This window comes from Strix uralensis, chromosome 10, assembly GCF_047716275.1.
Source record: "Strix uralensis isolate ZFMK-TIS-50842 chromosome 10, bStrUra1, whole genome shotgun sequence".
NCBI lineage: Eukaryota > Metazoa > Chordata > Aves > Strigiformes > Strigidae > Strix > Strix uralensis.
The window spans coordinates 11,850,251-11,875,759 of record NC_133981.1 but is presented as its reverse complement, the minus strand read 5'-3'; the positions used below and the strand labels follow the sequence as shown (position 1 = coordinate 11,875,759).

The window sequence follows — 25,509 nt, the reverse complement described above, 5'->3', positions numbered from 1 at the left end:
CCTCGCCCCGGCGCAGAGCGATGAGCTCAGCGGCGCGACGCGGCCCGGCCCGCCCCTTCCTCCGGGGGAGGTGTAGCCTAGGCCCCGCTGAGGGTAGGGCCCGGGCCCGCGCCGCGGCGAAGGGAGTCTGGGGAGGGTCTGGGTCCCGGTAGGGGGAGGGAGGGGAGGGAGAGGAGGGCCCGGGTCCTCAGCCGAGGCGGCGGTGAACCCTCAGGGGAAGCCCGCAGAGTGTCTTCCACCGTGGGAAGCAGCTGAGGGTTTGTCCTGATAAGATACGAGAAACGGGACTTCCAAAAGAAGCAGTACAAAACGTAAAAGATTTACCGTGGCTTGATTTCAGTTTAGAGAGAAGGAGGATTACAAAAGGAAAAAAATAAATGTGTTTTGATAATGACACAACCGTGATGAAATGGACTAATGACGCCAACACACCACTTGGGAGATCAGTTAATCACCAAAACACCAAGGCTGGTGTTAAGCTTGGCTGAACTGCATCCACAGTTGCTCAACTGTGAGAAGCACCTCAGTGTACTTTAAATACTAGGTTTATGTTTGTCAGCCTGGATTGATTTAATTTTTCTTCATCGTGTGGAGATGTACGGACGAGATGCGATAACATGGGAGTCCTGGGGCTTTGGTACTGTTCGGGCTGTCAGTTCTTCCCTCCTCAAAAGTGTAATGTCGCTGCTGTGAAATTGGTGAAACATCACTGCATTTGGCTGTGTTTGGCCAACTGCACGAGGGCCACAGCTCCCATCGCTCCTCCCTGCGCTGCTCCTGCGAGGAGGCATCTCGGGAGGGTTGGAAGGAGCAGAGCCTGAAGGAGGAGCTCACCCACATGCAAGTTAATGGGAGGGTGGTTCCCTTTGAGGCCTGGCTAAATCTTTGTCTCAGCAAAAAGGGTGCTACAGGTGTCTTGGTAACTGGGAAGAAACGTTACACAGATCTATCCAGTACCCAACAAATCAGCACCTCACTGCAGACAGGAGTATGCTTACAAGCACAAAAGGGGTTTTTTTTGGAATGACCTAATCAAAAAAGTCATCTCAGATCTACAATAATATAGTCAGGCCTGTGTTAAGAACATAACCTTTTCTTACCCTTTTTTGTGACTACTGTTTCTTATTAAATTCTTGTTCACCTTTAGAAATTATCTTCTACAGAAACATTTCAATGTAGATGTCAGAACTTGTCGTAGTTTAACCCGGCAGGCAGCCACTCACTCAGTCCCCCACCCCCAGTGGGATGGAGGAGAGAATTGGGAAAATAAAACAGTAAAATTCATGCGTTGAGATAAAGACAGTTTAATAGGACAGAAAAGGAAGGGAAAATAATAATAATAATAATAACAACAACAACAACAATAGAATCAGAAGATAGAAAACAAGTGGTGCACAATGCAATTGATCACCGCTGGCCAACCGATGTCCAGCCAGTTCCCAAGCAGTGGCCCCCGGCCAGTTTTCCCCCCAGTTTTTATACTGAGCACAATGTCCTGTGGTCTGGGATATCCCTTTGGCCAGTTGGGGTCAGCTGTCCCGGTTGTGTCTCCTCCCAGCTTCTTGTGTCCCCCAGCCTTCTCGCTGGTGGGGTGTTGTGAGAAGCTGAAAAGTCCTTGACTTAGTGTAAACACTGCTTAGCAACAACTAAACCATCAGTGTGTTATTAACATTATTCTCACCTTAAATCCAAAACACAGCATGCAGCTGCTAGGAAGAAAATTAACTCTATCCCAGCCAAAACCAGGACAGAGCTCTCTGCCCAGTAATTAGCTGTTTATTCAGAGACATATGGGCTGGCCAGACTTTAGGAGGTCACCTAATTTTTCTTTGTGCCTGATGGCAGGATTTGATTATGACTGTCATTCCTGATTAATGTGTTAAATTTCTGCACACGTCTTCCCTTAACTTGTTTCCTCGCTGGTACTTTATAGGCTCTCATAGTATCTTTTGCTGTGTACTGGCTTCTCTTCCTCTGCTCCATGGCTTTTTTAAGCGCAGTATCTGAGCTGGACACAGTGCGTGTGAGTGGAAGCTTTATCAGTGCTGTGCAGAGCGGAAGGATTACTTCATGTGTCTTGCAGAGGACAGTCACTTTTCGCTGGCCTGGCGTGCCTTTTACACAAGTGCATGGCATTGTTTATTCCTCTTCAGTTTATGACCCTCTAAAAGCCCAGATCCTTTTCTGTGGAACAGATATCTAATCAGCTGGTAACTGATTATTTATAACTAGTAATTTACAGTTGATAATGCCTCAATGCAGTTGAGATCTTGTCCATATTGAACTGCACCCAATTTCCACCAATTTGTCAAGAACATTCTAGTCTTAGCCTCCAAAGCACTCACCTCTCCCAGCTACTGTCACCTGCACATTTAATAGGGTTCTCTGTACTTGCAAGCCAGATTGTTCATGAATGTAAGTCATTAGCCACCTTCTCGTCCTTCCTATAACTCTATTACGTGTAGCCCAATTTTCTGCAAGGTCTTCTCTAGGCCCTTGGGTTGTTTTTTGATGCTTGTCCTGCTTGTGAGCCTAAGTTATCCAGCCCAATGGATCACAGCTCAAAGCTGTCAGCAGGAGGTTAGGAAACTGGTCTTGCTCTGGTACTGGTAACTTCTCAAAATACCACTGATGCTCACATGTCTATATAGCAAAAGCATTGGACAAGGTGGTATAAAACCATAGGGAAAAGCCTGAGCAGTTTTCCAGCAATGTTTGGATTTGATTCTCCAGGGGAAGAACAAATTGGGATGTCAGCAGTGGTTCAGAGGTAGCTGGCTATAGGTTATTTCTCTGCAGTCAGTCATTAAACATTCCTGCTCTTGCAAAGTTATTAGAGAATTATCAGAGTATGGTATATAAATAACCCTCAATAAATAAAGTAAAACCATTTCTGGGCTAAACTGTGTGCTTGTATGGAGCCTTCCATCTTGTGGTTAAATCTGTAGTTCCCTTTTTCAATGCATGCTTGTCTAACTTATCATCTGCCATCATTTCTGAAGTACCTATCACATTTGTACTTGAAAGACAGCAGTTATAAAAGAAACCCACAGGGAGATGACCCACAGGATGTTTGAACAAACGGAGCAGACTCTTAACGGAACTTTTGAGACTCCACAGGTAACCTCCTGGGATATCTGTTGTGGTTCATTTTTGTCTTGTTGTGCTTGCTTTGAAGACTGCAAAGGTCCCACTTTTCAACATCAGCTTTGCCTTACGTTGGGAAATGCATCTGGAATTTGCTTCTGACTGGTTGCTTGTGAGATAGTGTGACACGTCAGCTATAAGTAAGAAAATCATTACCTTTTAGGGGCTGCTTTCTTTGGTTTGGATTTTTACTGTCCTTTAAGAAGGAGTATACCCTCTGTGAAGGGAATACATTCTTTACCTTCTGCTTATTACTGTTTACCACATATAACCAAAACATAATATAATCAAGGCTTTTATTTGTCCTGAGAACTTGCTATATCCATTTTTGTGAGGAGAGCAATCCTGTTGTAGATTCTAGTTAACATCTTTACTTGAATACACTTATTTTGATTCTTTTTTCAGTAATTTCTCACATGAAACACAAAGGGTATCACAGACTGCAAGGTGTTCTTATAGGTCTTACACAGCTACAGAAATACCTCTTCCAGAACCTGTATTTTCAATCTTAGTCTGATAGCAAGAAAAAGAAAAATAGCATTTTTGAAAACAAGGCAGGAAAAGATAAACTGAAAAGAAGAACAGGGATAATAATTGAAAACTAATCTGCATTGCAGTAACATTTTATATCCAGTTTCAAATCAGTAAACTGCTGCTCAGAAAATGTTAGATCTGTGCCTAATATGTGCATACTTTTAGACAGCAAAAGTACCTTTGAAAAACTGATATTTAGGATCTTTTCAAAAGTATAGGGAAGGGAATGTTCCCAGGAAGATTCAGAATTCTTACCTTTTGAGGATGAAGCAAAAAAAATCTGTAGGTAGCCAAATCCACTTTAAGTAAATCCAAGAGAGCCAGCTTTTTTAGTTGTGCTAAATGCCAGGGCAGTCCTGAAACCAACATACATTACTCAGTAGAATCCTAAGCAGTTGTAAAACATGAGGCTTTTTAAATATTTTTTTTAATAATGTTCTGAAGTGATTGCTTTTTTTTTAAAAAAAAGTGAGTGTTCTTAGCAGTGAAACTAATGAAGCTTCTTTCCCAATGTCTTGTAGTTGTACCCGATGTCTTATTTGATTAAGGCTTTGACTGCAGCTGGGGAAGCACAACCTGCCCCTCCATCTCTCTTCTATGCAAGTGGAATGCCCTTTGTTGGGTTCTTGTGTCTTTCTCACTGAGGTACCTCTTTCTCATTACGAGAGCTTAATCTACTTGAAACTGCTTCTTAGCTCTGGTTTTGGTTGTAGGTGGTCGGTGGGAGAGCTGTGAATATTACTGGTGGGTAATGTTACCAGACAGGTAGGATAAAAGCACATGCACACACATCTGTGCAGTTCAGATTTGTGTTCTTGGCAGAGCTGTACTGGGGTTATTGCTAGTATGAAAATAAGAAGGTAGTTTTTCTTTTCAGGGACTTGAAGTTGATACATTTTTACTTTTAAATAGAGAAAAAAAAAAGTTACTTATTTAATAGTCTCATCAGGTAAATGAAGCGATGTTTTCTGAAGCAGGAAAGCAAGCCTGTTGCCAGTAATTTGTACGAAAGCATATTGGAAATGTGTGTCATGTTCTAGTAGTTTTTAAAATTAGTTTTTATCTGATAAAGCAGTTCAGGTGTAGCAGAGATCAGGTGCCATTGTAAACTTGTGTTCAGTCCACATAATACCCTCCAGAATAACATAATCTTGTGAAGCAGAGGACTGCATGGTATTCAAGGGGAAAAATCCAAAAGAACAGACTTTTCGTGAATGGTAATGCAGTAGGAAATAGTCTTGGAGGCATTGTGTAGGCATAAATGTATGGTGTGAATAATAATTACCTGGTTGTTTGTGATTCACATACATTTTGGAAGAACCAAAATGTCTGGCCAAAATGTCTTTCAATAACCCAGCACACGTAAAAGCAAACCTTGACTCCCCAGGAATAATCCATCAGCAAACACCAGAAGTCCAGTTAGCCTTGTGTGCATTTTGGCTAGCAGAGTAGCAGATACATACAAAATATGAATATAGATAATGAGTGGACTTGGACATTAAGAAACACACTGTATTGTAGATTATGTGTCATTTTAATGAAGTCAGCATACATACACCATTTTGAGAAATAGTTACTGTATAGCAGAAGTACTCCAACTGTGATCAATTGGAGTGCTTCCAGTCCCTGTGTTATTTATTGGAGGTTCAGGGAGAACTGATGGGTTAAAGATGCTTTCTCTGCTCATTACCATCTGAAAATATTATGTTTTCCATACAAGCAATTGCTGTAGTGCCCCAGGGAAGCTGGCGATTGAGCTGGGAGGGCGTATTTCTCTTCAGTAAGAACATTTTGGAAAGCTGCTGTTCTGTATTTCTATGTTGTTTATATTAGGTTATACATGAATGATTACACACAGACTTTTTTTCTCCCAGTACTTCATGAAACAATCTATAGGAAGCATAAGAACACACTGGGTTTAAGCATTAAAATAGTTGTTCGGTTAAATACAAAACAAACAAAATTTTTTCTCTTACACCCAATAATTAACACTGGAGAATTAGCCTTGAGGTGAGCATCGAGACAGCTTCTTTAGTGAGCTTTATTAAAACAGAGACTGGAAAATAAATTCTAGTAAGTAGCCATTTTATATATAGTGGCAGCTAAAAATATGGTTATTTCTGTTGTTGGAGTAAATGGGACTCTACTGAAAGCCAGTATACCTGAACCCGACTCACTGCTCTCTGTGGGGAGATGCTTTAATTCTGTGACTGCTGCTCTGAACATCCACACATGACAGTGTTTGAAACCAGTAGCTTTTTCAAAGAGGTCTGGCAAACGCAAAGGGAGCGAAATGAAATGTTTGCTGGTGGTACTTATATTAAATTTAGCTATGACAAAATGCATTTTCCTGCAAGGAAAGGAGAAGAGTCTATTCCCTGCAAGGTAGCAGTTTCATTCTTTTGATCGTGTGGATATACCATGTTCCATGGTTTGTGTGCTTAACACTTGTGATTGTGTTCATTTTTAGCTATCAGCCTCTGTAAAATGGTGACCAGGCACATATGCTGATACATGGCCATTCTCATTTACCATCTAAAGATTATGGCCAGCACGATAAGAACTTTTCTGATCCTACTTTGGACAACAAACTTGGTTCAGCCAAACATACCTCAAGCTGCAGGAGGTAAGGCATTTTCCTCTACACATGAATAAAACAGTCTGTGGCATGCTGTGAGTACAGGACCACCAACGACCGTGCTGTGTTAACATGCTTCCTGGGATGGTTGTACCCTGTCCTCATTGCTCCCAGCCAGTGCCTGAGGACACTTCTGCTTTGAGAGGAAGAACCATGAGGCATGTAGACACAGGCTGTGCCATGCCACTTGCCCTCTGGGCTGGACAGTAGTTCCTGGCCTGGTTTATTCAACAATTTAATCCAGCCAGAGCAAAGGCATTTTTCCAGATAGCAATTTTACTTCCAGGAACAAAGCTGCAGTTAGCTGCAGAAACATGGCAACAAAAAGCATCGCTGGCATAATCCTGGTGTATCACAACTTTGATGGTGACATTTTTTGTGGGCATCTCAACAAGGAACATTTTAAGGGTAGTTTGTGTCAGGGTTTTCTGAGCCTTTATGAGGCGGTTTTCCTAATGCAAGGTGCATGCTTGAAAATTGAACTAGTGGGCGTCAAAGGTTGAAATCATGGGAGAAGAGAAGTGGGGACTGACATCCCTCAGCTGCCTTGGAGATGGTGATTAAGGGAGGACAGGCTCTGAAGAACTCTAGAAATGGAGGGGAGTAGATTGATTATTTCATTGCCTTGCTATTTATATGCTAACATCTTCCCCCAGCATGAGATCTCCCTCATTTCCATGTGAGCTCCAGGAATCCCTCTTGCCCTGTCGCTTTAAATTATCATTCCCATCCTTCTATGTTTTCTTCCATTTGTGCTTAATTCCTCTGTTCATCATTTTGTTTCTTCTCTCACATATAACTTCTTGTGGCTGTCAGCCTTCTCTTGGAAAGCCCCCACATTATGCTCTTTTGCAAGCTTATGCTCGTACGAATTCTTCGTACGGTTGATGACTTGATCAGCTCCGTTTCAGTACAGATGCCCAGTGTCTATGTGGCTATAAGAATCCAGTTGTAAAACCTGAACCTAATTAACAAGCCAAGTGTAATATAGCATTGTGATTTTCAAGTTGAAACTGTTGTAAAAAATATTTTTTAAGCTAAGTTTTAAGTAAACCTTTATTTGATGAAGTTTTGGTTGTTATCTAAAGATTTTTTTGAATATTAGAATCATTTTATAAGAAGCTGTTGAGAGAATATAATATTGAAATGAAATTATTTCCTTGTATTGCTCATTGCTTGTAAACAGTTATTGCTCTAAACAATTCACTGGATTACTGTGTTATGAATATTTTTGTTTTCTCCTTTACAGTTCAGGTTTTCCCACCTGTTAACCTGACCCTTACAGTCTCTGCATTAGCACAAGTACTTTTACACTGGAAACCAAACCCTAATCAAGAACAAAAAAACTACACTATTAGATACGATGTGAAAATCCTAAGCCCTGTGCCTGAAGAGGTAGGATAAAAAATAAGTCCAGTATCATATGCAGGTTAAATTCCTGTTGAGTTAAACATATTGCACCAAACCAGGGTGCAGTAGGCATGACATATTGAATACTTATTCTTTTCTATCAATAACATATACTTTGAGCACTGGCAGATCTGCTGGGACAAGGGTTAGCCTGGGAACTGGCAGCCTCTGCAGCGTTCATATCTTGGGGGGAAACTGGATACTGGTTTTAAGTGGTATCATTCCCAGTTCAAGTCAGCTCACTTAATTCACATTAATGCCAGGGTATCATTCAAATGCCAGACCATGTTTCATCACAGCTGTATGCTATAGACAAAGTTTTGTTAAGATAAGGGTCCTGCTGTCTTAAACGAGAAACCTTACACACTTCTTGTGTGGATTATTTGTACTCTCTAGCTTTATACACTTAATATAACAGCTAAGCTAGCTGGCTCATTTGCCTCTTTGCAAAGACTGGCTCAGTCTTTGCAGGTGCCTTAATTCAGCTTCCATCATATGTGATGCTTATTTGATACTTTTTTTTTTTATTTCAAGTATGATACAAAGAAGACTTACAGTATCCGAACAGCTGCACTGCACAATGGTTTCTCCGCACACGTTCGGACGTTACTTCTCCATGATGACTTTCAGATGAGAAGTGACTGGGTGAAGGAAAAAATCCCGCCTCTGCCAGGTAAGAAGAAATGTAGGGGGGGGGTTTGTGTTCTGCCCCATTCTGTGGACTAGACATCAAAAGGTGACAGGTTTAATACTTGAAAAATGCAGCATTTTCCCTTCTACCTGCTACACTGATCTTACAAAATTATTTAGTTCGTGCCTTTCGCTACTGCTGTGAAACCTGGGGTACAATCTGGAGGTGCAGAACATGGATAACCCATATACAATTTTCTAAAAACTCCTTGCTAAGGCTAAGATAACCTACTTTCATACATTCTAGGATATTAAAAGATCATGTTGCCTTGGTGCACGTGAAGTATGTAATGGTGCTGTGTGGTACAGCTTTACTTACGCTGTTTGGGAATCTTCATCCAGCCATAACTGAGAGACCTCTGTGATAAGGAAGAGAATTGGATACAAGAGACATAGATATAATGGACCAAAGACTGTAATCAAAGTGTTTTAGCAACATTCATTTCTTACGACTTTTGCAATAAGGTTTTTCTTTCTGCTTTATAATTCCTTGACTCTCTAGGTGCTCCAGAGACATCTGTCACTAATTTGTCCTGTGTTACTCGCATCACCATTTCTAGTACTGTTTCTCTCCATTGCACTTGGCTTCCTGGCCAAGGGGCACCTGAAGATACCAAGTACTTTCTATTTTACAGGTTGGTGTTTTCTCCCATTTTAGTCAGCAGTGAATTTCTTTAAGAGCATCATGTCTCACAAGTATTTTAATTTAGGTATGAGATATACACTGAAGAATGTCAAGATTATATCAAAGACAAGTGGAACAGGAATACTGAGTGCAGATTTTCAGTGACTCATATTGATCCTGAAGAGGTTGACAATCTCATTGTAATACACATTAATGGGTCTAGCAATTATGCTGCAATCAAGCCTTTTCAGCAGTTATTTAACCAAAATGCCATTGGTGAGTAGAAATACATTAAAAAAAAAAAAAAATATCTAGCAGGATTGTCAAAAGATTTGTGGGAGAATACTACTGGATTGAATGGTTCTGAATGCAGGTGAAAGTATGTGCTAGTTTTGCATAGACATCTTAATGAAATTAGAAGAGATTAAGACAGAAATGGATGGTTTTAACTAACTTTAATTTTATTAGTTTATTTTAAATTATAGAATGACCAAAAAAAAAGTTAGGAAGACAGTTAGTTATTCTGTTTGTTAGTCAAACCATTACTTCCAATATTAACTTTCAATTGATTTAGTCAATATACCTTCAAGTACAGTTTTTACTACCTTTTATTTTACAGCCTTTAAGTGAAAAAAACCCACATGATATTCAAGATAACCATGCCCTTTTAAAGAAAGGCATTAGACTGTCGAATAAAAGGTAGTATCAGCTATAGATTGTCTATCATCTTTCACCTACCCAAATAATTTCTTTTCCTTCATTAACCCCATGCCTTTCACTTTTTTTGTAAACAGGTAACATTTTCCTTTTTCCTAGCTTCACTAAGATAAAACAGTTGCTGTATTTCTTAGAAATCATCCCCATAGTAGCTGCTGATCCATTCATTTGAATTTGTTCCAGCTTTCAGCAACTTTCTTGGTTACATCTGGTTTTTTTGTTCCTGAAAATAAGTTTTTCTAACTGTTCTATTATTAATTTAATGCTTTTGTGAAAATTAAGAAATTCTTCCCCTTCCTCAGTCTAGTTTTCCAAAACTTTTAAGTGGATTTTTAAAACTGTTTTCCTTTAACTGTTTTCGGCAATATAGTTATTTCTCCTAAATTCTTATCTTTTCTGTCCAATATGTGTAATAAAGTCAAGGATTATAGGTCCCGCTTGGAAACACTATCAGGTTGTAAAATGCTCTGATTGTTAGTATTTAAACTTTGCTCTATAAATAACTTACCAGTACAGTTTTCTTTTCGTAGAGAAAGTGAATGTTCCCAGAAATGTCACTGTATTCTTAGAGCAAAACGATCTCCTGGCCACATGGGAGAAGCCAATTTCTCCTTTTCCTAAAGAATGTTTTGAGTACGAATTTTACCTCTTCAACTTGAAGTCAGGTAACAAGCAGGTAATTGCTTCTCTGATGCCCAAGAATTGCACAGTATTCCTGTCTCTGAGCTGACTGTCCTATATAGCTAGAATTTGCCTTTATGCAACCTGCTGAAAAAGTCTTCATATTCATAGATATGTTACAAACATTAAAAGATTTAAGATAAAACCTTCTATTAGTACATTTTTGAAACTGGACTTTTGGTGAAACTTGTGTCCCATTTGTGACTAGGGTTCAGCAAAATCAGTGTCTCATCAATTTTTCGTATTTTTCCTCTTTTTCTGGATGTCATTTATGTTTGCAACAAACTATCCCCAAGTGACCTAGGAAAACAGAAGGACGAAAATTGGGAGTTATTCAGTTTTATGCATCTGGGTTCAGAACAATAGGAGGATGGATAATCCTGAAAATCCAGCACTAAGTGTCTTAAGGAAGAATGCAAAAATGAGGCATATTTCAAGAATGTGGCTTGAAATATTGGTGTATTATGAGAGAAATGACACCTATTGAAATAGAGATCTTACTTCAAAAGCAAGGCCAGATGCTCACAGTTACTCTAGTAAATGAGTTTTTAAAAAATAAAAAGATAAACATGATTAAAGTTTGTTTTCTGAATTGCTTAGTCTTAAGTAATCTACAACTACAATATTGTTTTCCTAACAGATACTGAAAATATCCTCAAACGACTTCAGATTACGGATTGATGTTACCAGCAGGTATTCCATACAAATAAGAGCGAATCATCACATATGTTGTACGAGAGGATTTTGGAGTGACTGGAGTGAAATTATTTATGTTGGTAAGAATGACATGCTTCTGTCTTGTAATGAATATTATTACGTTTCTGGAAATCAAATGCTGCCTAATCATAAGCATGCACAACACCAAGTAATTTTAATAGAAGCCAGAAAAATAGGTATTTGAAGGAAGAAACTGACTTGTTAATGCCAAGGGGAGTTAAATCGGTGTTCCATTAAAAATGAAAAAATTCTCCCAAGCAATCTTTCGGATATATGGAGGAATTTTTTAGACAGTGTTTGTTTTTCACATGCTTATGTTTTCAGAGACTGCTTTAAACTAGCTTAAGGCTTAAATTCTAGGTAAGGCCTTTTAATTGCATTACTTCTTTAGTTTTCACATGTGTTTCCCTGGCATGCATTGTGATATTTGTGCTGGAATTTAATGTGAGTGATAATGTCAACTATTACTTTATGGAAGCTATCTGAACTCTTAAATGTTGAGGGAAAAAAAAAGAGCATGGTTTTAGCATCTTTGGAACATGTTAATTTGCCCCACTTTGTTCTGTATTTCCTGCTTGCTGAACATGTTTTTCTGGAAATAACAGTTTCTTTATCACAGCACGTTATCAACTGTTTCTTCTTAGACATCCTCCTTTGCTCTTATCTTTTGAGTTTCTTAACTTCCTGGTTTTCACTTAAAAAAAAAAAAAAGACCTTCACACTCTCCTGTTTACTATACTTTTCCTTCATATCTATTTGCTAGTGAATGCAAATCTGCTGATGTTTTGCCTCCTCACTCTAACATGTTCCCTTGACCTTCCCACCTGGCTCCATGGCACTGGAAAGCCCTTGGGAAAAGAAGCTCAGCAACCCAACCACTCATCCAGGGCAGAATGGGGCTGACCAACATCTCATTAATTAAGAAAGCTGGGTTTGTTTATTTAGCCTCATGCACTCATCTGGGAAATATTCTGATGAGACCAACTTTAAGACCAGTAGACCTCTTCTGTGCCCAGTTCTTGAGAAAAACACTGGCCTAGACTGTCCATCCTATAGCAGCAATCCTCTAGCTGTTAAAAGCTGAAACACAGTTCTGGATCCTTTCCTTGGGCAGTGGTGATCAAACCCTGTGAAATGCAGGCATACGCTGCCAAAGCAGCATTGTAAAAGTGCACCTTGATACCATCTGTCTCTAAAAGGTTGTTTAGAAGCATTGCGGTCAAACAAAACTAGGTAAAAAATCATCAGTGCAGCTGAGTGGGCTGGACACCTTCATTAACTACACACGGCAGCCCAATATGAATCAAATCTCTGAAGCTGCAGGTACATGTGAACAGCCACTGCCAGGATTCACAGCTTAAAAGATCCACAGGTCAAGTTTGGGGCTGAGATGTACCTCACAGCACATTTGTCCTGTTCTGATTCTGCTTTCCCAGCAAGGCTGAAAGATTGGAGGGCCTCCCTATGTCAGCCAGAGCACTTTTGGAGCTGTCTCTGCTGCACAGTGTGATGATGACTGAGGAAGCTGGAAACATCACCGTTATGGGCACCTCTACTTGTGCACTGCACATATCAAATATGGAAAATTCATTCTGGTGATTAAAAAGAAAAAAAATCAGTCTTCCATAAAAATTTACTTAAATCTCAAAACTATCCAAGGATAGGTCCAATTACTTCAGTTTTTCTTATGAAAAGCGATTTTTAGAGGCTTGTTGCAGTTCACTGACACAATACGGGTTACTGCATAGGTCGCAGGATTTTGGTACGAACTTCAGCCAGTCCCATTAGCATTGCTGTTAACTTGCTCTGTGGCTCTGAGGAAGCGTCATCTGTTCCCTCTGTTTCATGTAGGACGTGGACACCTCTCACCAGGCAGGTGCATGGGCTCGTGCTGGTTCTGTGGTGTGCAGGGCTGGCCCAGTACCTCCGGGCACCTCGGAGAGAAGCCCGAGGAGAAGCGCTCAGGGCAGGTCCTCAGAGCCACAGCACAGCCTCTGCCATTGCTGCATGTCCCCCACCTTACTCTGAGTTGCAGTGAGACTTAGTGTGGCCTGATCATGCCTTTTTGAGGCCATTGCCAACCGACAAAAGATGAAAGAGACTTAGGACCCTTCCATTTTTGGTTTGGAAAAGAGGCGCTTCCCAGACGTCACACTGGGAGACTTAAAATTGGTTTATGGGACTTAACCATTTTCCACAGTTTGCTGCCCCAGTCATCCTCAAGACTTACATGAAGCATAACCCATGGAAAGTTGCATCCTAAATCTTATTTTCTTGAAATAAAAGTGGTAACCCTGCAGACAAAATAAACCATCCTAACCCATTTGCAATTGCGAGGCTGACTGTGTACCCCCGTCTGGGTGATACGGAGGCGCAGGACGGGTTACACAGGCTGGCTCATGGTGTCATCCATGCGCTGCTCTCAGGGACTGCCCTGCAACCACAGCCCTCAGCAGAGACAGCAGGCTGAGCTCCTCATTTCTCAGAAACAAATCTGGCCACAACTGAATACTATTTCATCTACAGCACCAATGAACCCAACACTCCTGCTGCTGGCCGACTTATGTCCTTTCAATTACCTGGTAATGGCAGTGCTGACACCTTGATGCATAGGACAGGTAGTTATCGTAAGCACACACAGACTTGGCAGCCTTTTGAAAACACAGTTCAATGTAAATGTTTTTGTTATATGGCATAATGTGACACAAAATAATGGTTGTGGTCACTGAGCAATGCCTTTTCAAAACAGAAACATTGACCTTGATAGAAATACCTGTAGCTGCTCACAGGCAGAGGCAGTAGAGAAACTCTTCCTCAGGAAATGTATCAGCAACCAGCTCACAAGAAAAATGAGGGGTTTCGATGTCTTTTTTACAGGCAAATTTAGGAAGCCAGAGAAATCCATTTCCTGTCTAGAAAGGATTAACAGAAATTAAGAATGGTTTAATGGGAAACAAACAACTTGTGCCTGAGATTATTAGCAAACAGAGTCTTTGCCGAGTACTAGTCGTGCGCTCGCTGTGTGGCATTGTGTGTCTCAGGATGGCAGCTAACAGACCATATCATTCTTCTGGTGGGCCTGGCTCTTCATGTTTCTTGGCTTGTTCTCTCCTTCACGTCAAAATGAAAGAAATTTATTGTTGAAATTAGAAAGTCAGTTTCATAGATATTGTTCCTTAAGCTTTGCATTTTGTTTCTACTTCTAGATAGCAAGTTTTCATCATTTACACGTTAATTTGTGATCTGAATATAATCACGTAAAACATCTGATGAAATCTTTTGTAAGAGTGTGTATAAAATGATCTGCACTAAAATAATATATTTATTTTTTTCTTGAAATTCAGGACAAAACAAACTGGAGAATCCCGTAGCCTGGATTCTTGCTGTGCTCTGTGTGTCCACATGCTGCACATTCCTGCTCATTGCTATAATATGCAAAATGTAAGTATCATCTTCTTTTAAATTACAATATAACTAAGGACTAGCCGTTCAACAGATGTGGCGGGATGTTAAAAGCGTTGCTTTATTGTAAGAAAGGGCACTGAGTTTGGTATTCAAACATAATTATACAAAGCAAAAGTACTGAAAAGTAATAATCAGCCTCATTAATTACCAACAGTAACATTCAGCAAAATTGGTGGGGTAAGAGGGTTATTCAATTTAATCTTAAACAACAAAACCATATACTGAGGTGAATTTGTTCAAAATCTTTGTCCTTATCTCGTTTCTTCACTTAAATGGATCTGGTCGGGTCAATGATTTCCCCAGGAGGTCTCTGTCTTTAACCCTGGTGAAAGCTGCTGAGAGCATCTTTCATGGCTAAAATGTACAGGGCAGTATTTTCTCAGTCTTGTCTAGTTCAACCTGCAGACCTACACTCTAGCTGGGGCCCTGGGCATGTAGTCTGAGTTTCAGCTGGCATCAAAGGAGTGTGGTAGGTGCTCTGAAGAGGTAAAAATTCACTGCTTTTGTGCTTGCTGCTCCTCTTGACCTCTTAACAGGAGCAAGTGCATTGAACTATTGTTTGCTTTGAGTTTGTCAACTATTTGTTTAGTTTACTTTTAATTACTACAGAGGTTATGGATGCTGTATAGTAAAGTTCACATAGCCAAACTTCCCAAAATGTGCTGTGAAGAAACCCAGATACACTTTGGATTCGTGTAGCTGCGACTAGTCAAATCCTAAGTAATAACTTAAAGAATCAATGTAATTACAAGCCTCTCCCCTGAAACATGCATCAAGCAGCAATTATGAGTCCACAATAGCCACAACTCCCAGTAATGTAAGTGCTGTCCTCGACTCTGCTAATTTCTTATTAATTTCTTTAATGCCTTTTAATTTATTGTTCATCCTGATGTGTCCTTGGCTGTTTTCCTTTCCATACTGCAGCTCCTTTATCAAATAAAGGTCTTGTCTACAGGAATGTTACATTAGAATAACTGTTATTAACTCTCCCTAAAGTGTCTGGTGTCTATGATAACCTGTTCTTAAGTCAATTTAATTAGCACAGCAGGTCTCAATAAGCAATCCTTTTTGGAACAAGATAGATTAACTCCCCAAAGAGTTTATTCATATTGTGCTTCATATGCACTTGTTCCTGGCTATGCTGCCTTGATGTATTGGTGGAAATCCCCAAACTGCTCTTACTCACGTCACTGATTCTTTTATGGATTGACCTGTCTGTATAGCTGTAGGTCCTCCACTGCTCCAGCAGCATCTTCATCAGCTCTCTCCTCTCTCTTTCGGACAGCAAAACACCAACACCAGTTAGTAGCAGTCATACTGCTCCATGTTTTCCTGTGGAGTTCTGCAAGTGTTTGGATATTATGCAGTTACCCCCTGTGGAGATCCTGTTGTAAAGTAAAGTTGCTAGCTTTACTCCACCCTTCCCAAGGTGCTTCTTGCCACTTCTCTAATCCCCCAGCCTGTACTGAGAGGAGGTCGGAAGTGTAAGAAGATGAAACACAGTGCTTAGCCTGCTCATTTTTTGTATCTGCAGATATTAAAAAAAAGAAAAATAGAACAGGTTCCCTAGATTACAGTTTCATTAGTACTCTCAGTTTTTACTGCTCCTGAAAATTCATGAAGTGCACCATGCAATTCAAGCCACAGAATCATTTCAAATTTCGTACAATTTGAAGCCATTATAAGAACGTTCATTACAGCAAAGAGTTCTAGCAATTTCTCTGTGTGCTTCCTGGTGATTGCAGTCATCAGAGATACAACCCACCGTTTGGGAGATGCTACAAGGCAAAGGAGCCCTTTGGGACTGTTTGGATAGTCTTCTCCCTTCACTTACTTGCAGTAGCTGATGGGGTTAACCGTCTTGATAAAAAGCACAATGGAACATTTTCCTAGTTTGCCCTTTGTCTCTATGAATGTATATCTTTTGTACTTCCTTACGCTGTACATTGGAATAACATTTTCTCCTGGAGGTGAGCCCACAGGAGGATGTAGTTAATAACTTGCTCCCAGCTGCTCTCCACTTCATTGACATGAGGCCAGTCAGTAGCTGTCCATACCCTGAAATCAGTGTGGTCATCCCGGCCTCCACCAGGTAACCCTTTCTCCTCTGCACCCCACTCCAGACCACGAGCAGCAGTCACCAGCCACCCGCTACAGGGAAGTCATTTGGAAAATGTCACGGGAAATCTTGGTGGAGGCAAGACACTAGAAAAGGCACTCTTACTTACTGTGAAAACAAATATTTTATCAATCTCATCATAGCGGTTAGAAGAGGGAAAAGAAGAACTTGTTCAAGTACTTATTTCTCTTTATTTATCTTTGGCCTTTTCATGTCACAGCCTGTGGGAAAAGTGGCAAATTTCAGAAAGACAGACACAGCACAATAACTGGAGGCCCTGAAACGCTGAGTTAAGGCACAAGGGTCCCGTGGGGTGTTTCCAAAGCCTGAAGGTCCAAGTAGCGCTAATGGAAAGGGCCGTGCTCTAACCCGTGTAGAGACAAGCAGAGATAACTGGAACACTTTTTGTGACAAGATATTTAATCACATAACTCCAACTTTTCAGTGTCCTGCAAAAAAGAACAAGACCATTCTGAGGGCACCACTGTCACCACCCCCACCAACGCCTCACTGCAAAGACTCTTGCACCTGAGGGGCAAGCAGCCCCCTTGAACACGTGTGCTTCTGCCTCATTCTGTTGGGCGTTTGTACACCCTTCCTTAAGTGTTTCTGTTCCAGAAGCAACATGTAACTTATGCTTTTTGCTGACTCAATAAATAATTTTGATATGGCTCCATCACAATCTTTTATTGACAAACAGCTCAACTAGAAATGCGCCAATTCCAAATGAAACCAAATCTTGTTGGTTATATTGCACAGCAATCCCTAAAATCAAAACCGCACTCAGAGCTGAAATAAGGTGCAGGTGAAATCCTGTGGCTTCCAGGGCCTTCCTCCTGAGAGGCTTGGGAGATGTGAGGGAGTGCAGGAGCCATGAAGACAACAGCAATTGCAAAGCTAACGTGGATATGGTCACAATGACCTAACCCTTAGCAGGAAATTTGGGAAGAGTAGAGATGATGCCGAGTGCTGTAGTGTTAATATGGACACTCATCCTGGTCCCACTCCTGAGTTAGACCAGCAGCCACCTGCCTGTCCTACTCTGCTGGTGGTGGCTGCACAGCCTGACTTGTCCTCTGCAGCCAGCGATGCTTGGACTGCATTCAGCGTATCAAGAAAGCGGATGCAAATGTCTCCTAAAAACAACTCACTTAGACCCTGCTTTTCCTCCCTGTGTTCCCACTTTTATCTGTACACCTCCATCACAGACCCTTGTCCAGGTCCAGCAGTGGGGAGACATCCCATAGCTTGCTTGGTCAGGTCTATCGTGTGAGCAGTGGTATGGCCCTTCCCTTTGTCTCATAATTAATTAAGCATCAATGTCTCCTTTCAAGGCAGCAGCAGCTGAGCCAGGAAGGTTTAGCTCCAAAGTGATAGTCAGAAAATATTCCTTCTCAGCTCCCTGGTGAGGAGGAATAATAGGATAAAAGAAAACTTGACAGAACTCAGAAAGGTTTTGGAAGAAGAATAGTTGTAAGAACATAAGCACTGAACTAACCAGACATCAGCCAGGAAAACTGTCACAAAATGAACAGGGCAGAGGAGCAGATCTGCCCTTGGTCCCAGCAGCGAGGGCTCCAGACCTTGGCCACGTCTCTGCTTCACAGATGTCAGGCTTGCTCTGCAGAACAGGTGCCGGATGATAATTCTGGGCTAAATCATATAATCTTCACTCAGGTCAAGTTCTCGTTAAAATCTGGCCCTATTTGGACATTGTGCTATCCAGGGGTAGAGATAGTGAACGCATTTTGGCAATTGAAATGTGAAGTCTGTACTCTGGGATATATCAAAGACAAGAAAAAGTTCCCTCTGCAGCACTTGCTATCACAAAATTACATATGCCTGTGTGCTTGAGCCAGACTAAAGAGTGTCAGGCAGGGAAGGAGTATCTCAAAGGGTGTTAGCAGGATGAGTTATTACACTGCTAAGCAGAACCGTTTACTGTCAGCCATCTCTGGTCCCATTCCTTGCCTCCGCCTTGTTCCCTCGGCACACAATTATTTGTAGTTGTTCTCCTACCACGAGATGCTGGCAGATTATGTCCAGAAACCAAAGTCTGAGCAAGAGGCAGCCTGTCTTGACTGTCCAAACAAGGTACATGACAATGCAGCCCTTGGGAAGAACACGAGTGCGAACAGACAGATCAGAGCAATTAATTTCTCTCCAAGACAGGCTGTTAAAAAGCCATGGCAGCGCCCCTTGGATTGGACCTTCTTGCCCGGCTCTCAGCTGCGATGGGAGAGGCTGATGGGGGAGAGCATCAGCCCACCACCTCTTTGCCATCCGCATGTCCCCGGGGTTCAGCAGTGTCCTGTGAGGAATGGCACACCTGCCTGGTCCTTGGGGTGGCTCTGGTGGACCATTATCCATTATTTTGACCCCTTTTGATTTGCTTGTTTGTTTGCTTGTTGGATATGTCATCCAAAAAGCAATCCTTTCACATCCCTCCACTACTGTTTTTTGCAGAAACCACGTATGGAGTAAACTGTTTCCACCAATTCCATCACCCAGCAACAAATTCAGGGATCCCTTCCCAAATGACTATGAGGTAAAATAACATTTTAGTCGCTCTTTTTTTTGTTTGTTTGTTTTGACTAGAAGAAATGGTTGTGTTTCTGTGCTGCTCTTGCCTTGTAAGGCTGTGAACATACAGCTTGTTACTGCTCAGTTAAAGCCTTTTGACCTCTTAGAATTTCTAATATCCATATTAAATGTGGACTATGTTGTCAAACATGTGCAAAACATGCCAAATGGGGAATTCGTGGGTGCAGTTAACATAACAATACTCATAGCCCTGGCTATAACATCGAGTTAGCCATCAAATTTAGCAGTTTGTGAGGCTGTTCTTGCAATCACAACTGCTGCAGATGGTTCTCACCTGGCTGCGTGGCCACCTCCTCTGCAAGGACACGGCCCAGGCTGCAGTAGCTCTGGATCTGGCCTTGTTTGTAGATGAAATGTTTTGGAGAGGGTTAAAAATGAACGAAAGGATTAAGTGCTATTGTCAAGTGCTTTTCTAATTCCCAGTGAATTTCAGGGACACGGTGCCCTACCTACAGCTCTGCCTTTTGTATGGAAATGCAGTTGCTTCTTCCACTGAGCACAGCCAGGCAGATAGCTGGAGGTTGACTCCTGAAGAGCTGATTTATTTTGTGAAACCTAACAATGGGAAATGTTTTGGTCCTACTGTTAAGCTGGTCTTAAGCCTTATTATGTTTACTGTTACTTCTTGATAAATACATTTGCCTTGCAGATAAGATAAAACTTCTCATTGTCTGCTCAAGGGAAGTGCTGCTCAGTAACTTGATTTTAATTTGTCCCCTTAGAATAGGGGTTTGATTTTTGGGGTATTGTTCTTATTCCATGGTCCAGTCAAGGAAACAGGCTTAAAAGATTATGATATAATGTTTGTCTTTAATTAAAGTCACTGGTGTAAAATAACATGACTTAGGGTATCACAAATAAAAATATGAGAAATAGCAAATATTAACACTGCAGCTAGAAAACGTGAGCTCACAAAGGCTGTTTCACATTATCAAAAGCAGCACTGCCTTGTATTTAGTCATCTCTTTAATTAAAGTGAGCTTGGCGCTGGTGGACAATACCGGCTGGAGCCTTTCTGCTGGCACCGTGGCCATAGCCCTGGTGTCTCTGCCAATATCACCGGGAGACTGAAATCCCCAGCAGCTGTTTGTTGTGAGCATTCAGTTCCTAAATTTGTAGCGCAAACAGAGGCGTGAGGTGACGAAAGCCCCACACCGTGGTGGCAGCGCAGCCCGTGGGAACCACTCTGCTTCCTCCCACCCCTGCGAGCTTCCCAGCCGCTGAACTACTGCTTTCTGCTTCCTTCTGTGAGTCACCCCAGCCTGGCACGCCTGCTTGTGCAACTCTCCTCAGTCCTGAGGGGCTGAGATGTGGCCCCACAAGTGGGCTTTGCTGCTGTGTATTCTGAAGAAGTTAAGTGTGCCTTGTAACATGCCCTCCAGCCCCTCCTGCGGCTCTTCGTCCTTGGCTACAGAGGGGTGTCTGGTGGGCCACCCTGGTCAGCTGTGTTGTGCTAAACTTGACAAATGGGAAAACTGTGGGTGCAGCAGGCTGCTGGCCTGAGGGACAGTGATGAGCAGCCCCATGAGAACTTCCACAGGAATGTGAACTTTCTGGCAGAATTCTTCTGTTGAACCCAATGCTCTTTTTCAGCTCTTACCTCACAAAACTTTTTGGATGAATCCCTAAATGCACCAACTTGAAACACAGTGTTTTGCAAAACATGTTGTTCAGTGAGGGCTTTGCAGCATTTGTTTCATAATGAATATTCAACACAGGCTTAAAACAATGTGTCATGACTCCTCTCTCTTAGCGCAGTTTAGTTGATAACCTCAGTTCACCTCCCAGTTTGCCAGCTAAAAGCAGCGTTTGCTTTCCAGAGAGCACGTACCTGCACCAGCGAGACGGAAACCGAGTTCGGCAGCTTTGCTGAGGATCTCTACTGCAGTGCCCTCGACGACTCTGTCTTCTGAGAGGCTGCAGGGCCCCGGCATGTCACCCAGTGGCACCGGAGCAAGCTTCGTGTCACCTCCGCTGAGATGGCATTTCCAACCAGGGGAGGAAGATTTGCTTCCACGAGGTGCCTTGTGTAAGCTATTAAACAAAAAGTCCCAGTTTAAACAGGATATAAGTACACAGTACAAGAGCTGTGTAGGAAAACAAAATATTCTGTAAAAGAGCTAGTGGCTTTTTTTCTGGTTGACAGCTTAATCTTTTGGATTTTTGTTTTGTTTTAAATAATTCTGTCAACTCAAGGCTCAAAATGCCAACTGGGACTTGGCGCAGCCCTGCGTACGCAGCAAGGTACTCAGCTGTGGTTCCTGGCAGTGGGCAAGATGGGTCAAATACTAGGAAAAGCATAAAACAAACCATAGAGCACCCCAGCGCTCTCATCACCCGTGCTGTGCGGCTACAGCAAATCCATCGTGAGAGGGGAGACTCACACTTGGCCTTCACCAATACACTTTGTAATGAAAGAGTGTGAACTCAGCAAATAACCTGAATAACCTCCATGGAAATGCGATTCCTTGATAAGGGGAGTGTCTGTCTGTGCTGTGTGCGAGCCGTGCAGCCAGGCTGCTCCTGGGTGGGATCTGCTCAAACAGTGCAGAACTTACTTCCTGCTCTTTAACTAAACATTTTTTAGATGTGGGGAAAAGGCTGTCTCAGTTGTAGGACTTTATAAACCCTGAAAGCCTCTGGATTCTATAGGCTGCTTAAGACAAGATTAGTTTGCTTATACAGCTGATGTACAATTAGTCTTACTACTTTTGTGGACAAAGCTAGCACCTTGCCTTGCTACTTTTGTACACACAGGTAGCACGTTGCCATGTTACTTGTGTGTGCACAGCTGGCACCTTGCTGCCCCAGGCCCAGCTCCCAAAATCTTGGGGTTTGTGTGCATGGCAGGTTTTGCAGGCCTGGGGTGCTGCACTGAGGTCTGTTAGGAGCCACATTTAATCTTACAGTAAATTCACAGCCTAGGAGTTGAAAACTATTTTGGGAAATGGCTTTGAAACACTGCAGAAAACTGACAGGAGTCTCCCGCTCACGAGCCACTGGCAACTGAGGAGCCCTTGGCACACCCGCAGAGCACCGACCCCAGTGCTGAGCATAAAACCTCGCTGAGCCCCGGCTGGGCATGGCCAGCTCTGAGCATGCTGCCTGGGGAACAGTCCTACTCTCAGATTTTTCCTGTGAAGTTCTGGGATATTGGTAAAAATGTCTATACTCACATAGTTGTGCTGCTGTGCGGACAAAGAGACTTGATGAACGATACCCCGATGCCTGCTGCACGCCTCTTCTTGGGTGTCCTCATGGTCCAGCATGCAGAGAGTCCTTGCTGTTCATTGTGGCAACTGAGGCACAGACTCCCCATTGAAGTGCAGAAGGAAAATCCTTTATTATTACAATGGTACATACTTATGCTCTTGCTACCTTAGCTCTTACTTCACATTAAGCCAATCAACAACTAGACAGTCATCAATCCTCTCTCCCACAAACAGTTCCGTACTTTCTCTGAGCTGACTTATCTTTCTTCCAAGGCCTGCTTCTCCTCAAAGCCTTTCTGCTTCTCCAGGCCAGTACAGAGTAGAGCTGGTGCTTCTCCAAGCCAGCACAAAGTTCTCCTATACAGAGCTCTCCACCTCCACCGAGCTCCCCAAACAGAGCTCTCTGGCTGAGCTAACCAGCTGATGTTGATTTGGCTCTTAAGTATTGAATCTCCCACAGCTGTGCAGGGCTGACAGGCCAATGCCAACTTGCCTCTTAATTAGTTACCAGTAACACACGATTTGACTCTTAACATATTGAATCTCCCACAGCTGAACAGAGCTGACACTCCCACAGTTCATTTGTCTCCCAGTTTGTGAAAGTTTATATTTAATTCAGGTTCTTTCTTGTAAGATTTGTACAGTTTGCAGAAGAAAGCGGGCATTTTTAATATCTTGGTTTCCCTGGGGTTCAAACATCCCCAGCTTTTGGCTGTGTGAAGCTGGTGGGGCCGCAGTGACTGATTTCAGACCCTGGTTTCAGTATGAAACAAGAGCTTCACCTGTGGTTCTTACACTCCCTTCTCCTGAGTGAGGGAATGCCGCTAGGATGGGTGGGCTCTGGGAGAGCGTCTTGCTGCCCACCCGGCTGCTCACTGGGGGGCTGCAGGATGGGGGGAGGCACGGGAGACTTGCAGTTGGCTCATTTTCAGTCCAAAGCTGCTTTGCAGACTCTTGCCTTTGACATCAGCTGGCAGCATCGGCAAAAGGACAAGAAGGGATCGTTTGTTCTTCTCGGCACAAGAGGGTAAAGCTTAAGGGTGAAAAAGAAAAAAAAAAAAAAGAGAAAAGGCACAAACCAATAAACTTCCTCAATTGCAACTACAAAACAAAGCACAGCCTGGGAATGCAGAGTTTTCAAGTGTACAGTAATTAAAGAAATGTGCCAAGGACTTCTTGGTGCTCTGAAGAGGCTTTCTGAGCTGCAAGGAGCCGGGCTCCTCCTTCATGTGCGACTTCAGCTGCCTTCAGGGAATTTTGAAAACCCAAGCCCAATACTGCAACCTGTTTTTCTTCACTATCTGTTGTTCCATCTTAAACGAACTGTTTGAGACAGCGTTGGTTTCTGTTTGTGATTTATTTACCTACATTGTGTAATCCACTGAGTGAGTTACTAAATAAACCTCCTGTCTGAAACCACTTGAACAACTTGGGCTGTGACCTCCCTGGCTGCGGACCATGAAACTCTCCTGTTCTTGCAGAGTCCCTTCTACTTCCAAGAAACCTCCTGTCCATCGAGCTGGCCAGAGGTGGGGTTAAGCACATTAACAAAGAATAAAAATTAAGATTTGACCCAGCAAGTAAATTGTTTGGAAGGTGCTGAACATAATGGAGTTCCCAGGTGCTACAGACTAAAAATAATTACAATAAATGAGCCAGTTCTCATCTGGGTGAAATAGCATGGCTCCATCAAAATTAATGTACCTCATTAATATAACAATGTTTGTGCCTCAAATGTCTCTCCTGCATGTGATTTTAATGGATTTAAGCTGCCCAGCTTTTACAGTCTAAAATCAGACTTTCATTAGTAAAATTCTAAAAATGAGACTAAAGAGAATTCATTTACTGTAATGTATTTTATGTCATGCCTTCAAGTGGCCTAATAAATAAGATTTCTAAATATAATTTCTTCCCCATTAGTGGCAAGATATTGCAGAGATTAATGCAATATATTTAAGTATATTTTGCATTTGAGCTGTACATTTGGCCATGTAAAAGCATGTGTGTGAAGGTTCAGCACTTACTAGTGCAGGCAGCGGCAGCCTCCGGCAGCGACGGCCTGCCTGGGGTGCGTAGGCAGGTAGCTGGGGGGAAAAAATACGCTTTTGATTTTCAGTGTCACTGACAAGGATGTCCATCACGGGAAAACAACGCAAAGAACTGGAACGAGCTGGTGATGATGAGAAAACCTGGGTGGATGTTCATCTGATCAGCAAGGGCATGACAGGTCCTCAGTACTTCCAGGGAGGACGAGTTCCCTTGGGGACGGGCAGGGCTTGATGGCTTTGAAAACTGGCAGATATGTGTTACACTCCCTCTAGATAAAATAAAACTGAGCTGGTGTAAAGCAAGAGGAGTCTCTTCATTTTCCCAGTCAGGCCATCGGTCCTGGCAGCCCTGTGCGACCTCATGCAGCTGCAGTGGGGGCACCTCACCTGTCCTAAAGAGCCACCCACATGGGATGGGAACAGCAAGTCCTGGCAGAGCTGTCTCCTCATGGTCACGACACTTGGAGCAAACTGTCTCCATTTTGGGCAGCCAGAGAGAAAAGGGAGCATCTTCAGTACATCCCAGGCCATCTGCTCTCATGGCCACGTTGCCACTAGTGAGCTCTGCAAAGAGGACAGGCCATGCTCAGGGCTGCGTGTCATATTTTGCCACTATTACGCCAGCCCACACCACCAGTGAAACTATCTATCCCCAAACTGCTAGATCAGAGTTACGAGTTTTTTTCCCAGAGTGCACAGAAATATTTATTCTGAGTTTTTTTTTCTTTAAATTCTGCTGCAATCCCAGTGTGTTTCTACTGCTGCAGCTTTTCCCTGCTGCCTCCGCCAGAGCAGCCACAGGAGTGCACCTCTCGCCCTCTTCTAGAGATGGCAATTTTAAATTTGCTTTTCAAAAATGGAACTGTGTTACCAGGCCAGTTTGGTTTCGAGCTTCATTGATT

At 42.4% G+C, this 25,509-nt stretch overlaps 1 protein-coding gene across 4 annotated transcripts; it reads left to right on the top strand.

Annotated features, from left to right (window-relative positions):
• Positions 1 to 3,051: 3,051 nt before the first annotated feature.
• IL5RA (interleukin 5 receptor subunit alpha) lies at positions 3,052 to 24,138 on the top strand. Of its 4 annotated transcripts, none has more exons than XM_074879189.1 (12): positions 3,052 to 3,120; positions 4,203 to 4,326; positions 6,152 to 6,307; positions 7,569 to 7,714; positions 8,264 to 8,402; positions 8,922 to 9,054; positions 9,130 to 9,320; positions 10,292 to 10,437; positions 11,083 to 11,218; positions 14,504 to 14,600; positions 19,210 to 19,291; positions 21,168 to 24,138. In XM_074879189.1, exons 3-12 carry the CDS (start codon positions 6,196 to 6,198, stop codon positions 21,258 to 21,260), a joined length of 1,275 nt encoding a protein of 424 aa, XP_074735290.1. In that variant the 5' UTR covers positions 3,052 to 3,120; positions 4,203 to 4,326; positions 6,152 to 6,195; the 3' UTR covers positions 21,261 to 24,138. The 4 variants fall into 4 exon arrangements, with proteins under 4 accessions (XP_074735290.1, XP_074735293.1, XP_074735292.1 ...); XM_074879190.1 differs by lacking the exon at positions 3,052 to 3,120 and adding an exon at positions 3,135 to 3,287; XM_074879192.1 differs by lacking the exons at positions 19,210 to 19,291; positions 21,168 to 24,138 and adding an exon at positions 17,189 to 17,419.
• The last annotated feature ends 1,371 nt before the right edge of the window (positions 24,139 to 25,509 follow it).

What these genes read in the sequence shown, in the direction of transcription:
- IL5RA (XM_074879189.1), top strand. Translation starts at nt 6,196, where the DNA reads ATGGCCATTCTCATTTACCATCTAAAGATTATGGCCAGCACGATAAGA. An exon ending in ATTTAACCAAAATGCCATTG is followed by an intron (nt 9,321 to 10,291) that starts GTGAGTAGAAAT and finishes TTCTTTTCGTAG; the next exon opens with AGAAAGTGAATGTTCCCAGA. An exon ending in GAGTGAAATTATTTATGTTG is followed by an intron (nt 11,219 to 14,503) that starts GTAAGAATGACA and finishes CTTGAAATTCAG; the next exon opens with GACAAAACAAACTGGAGAAT.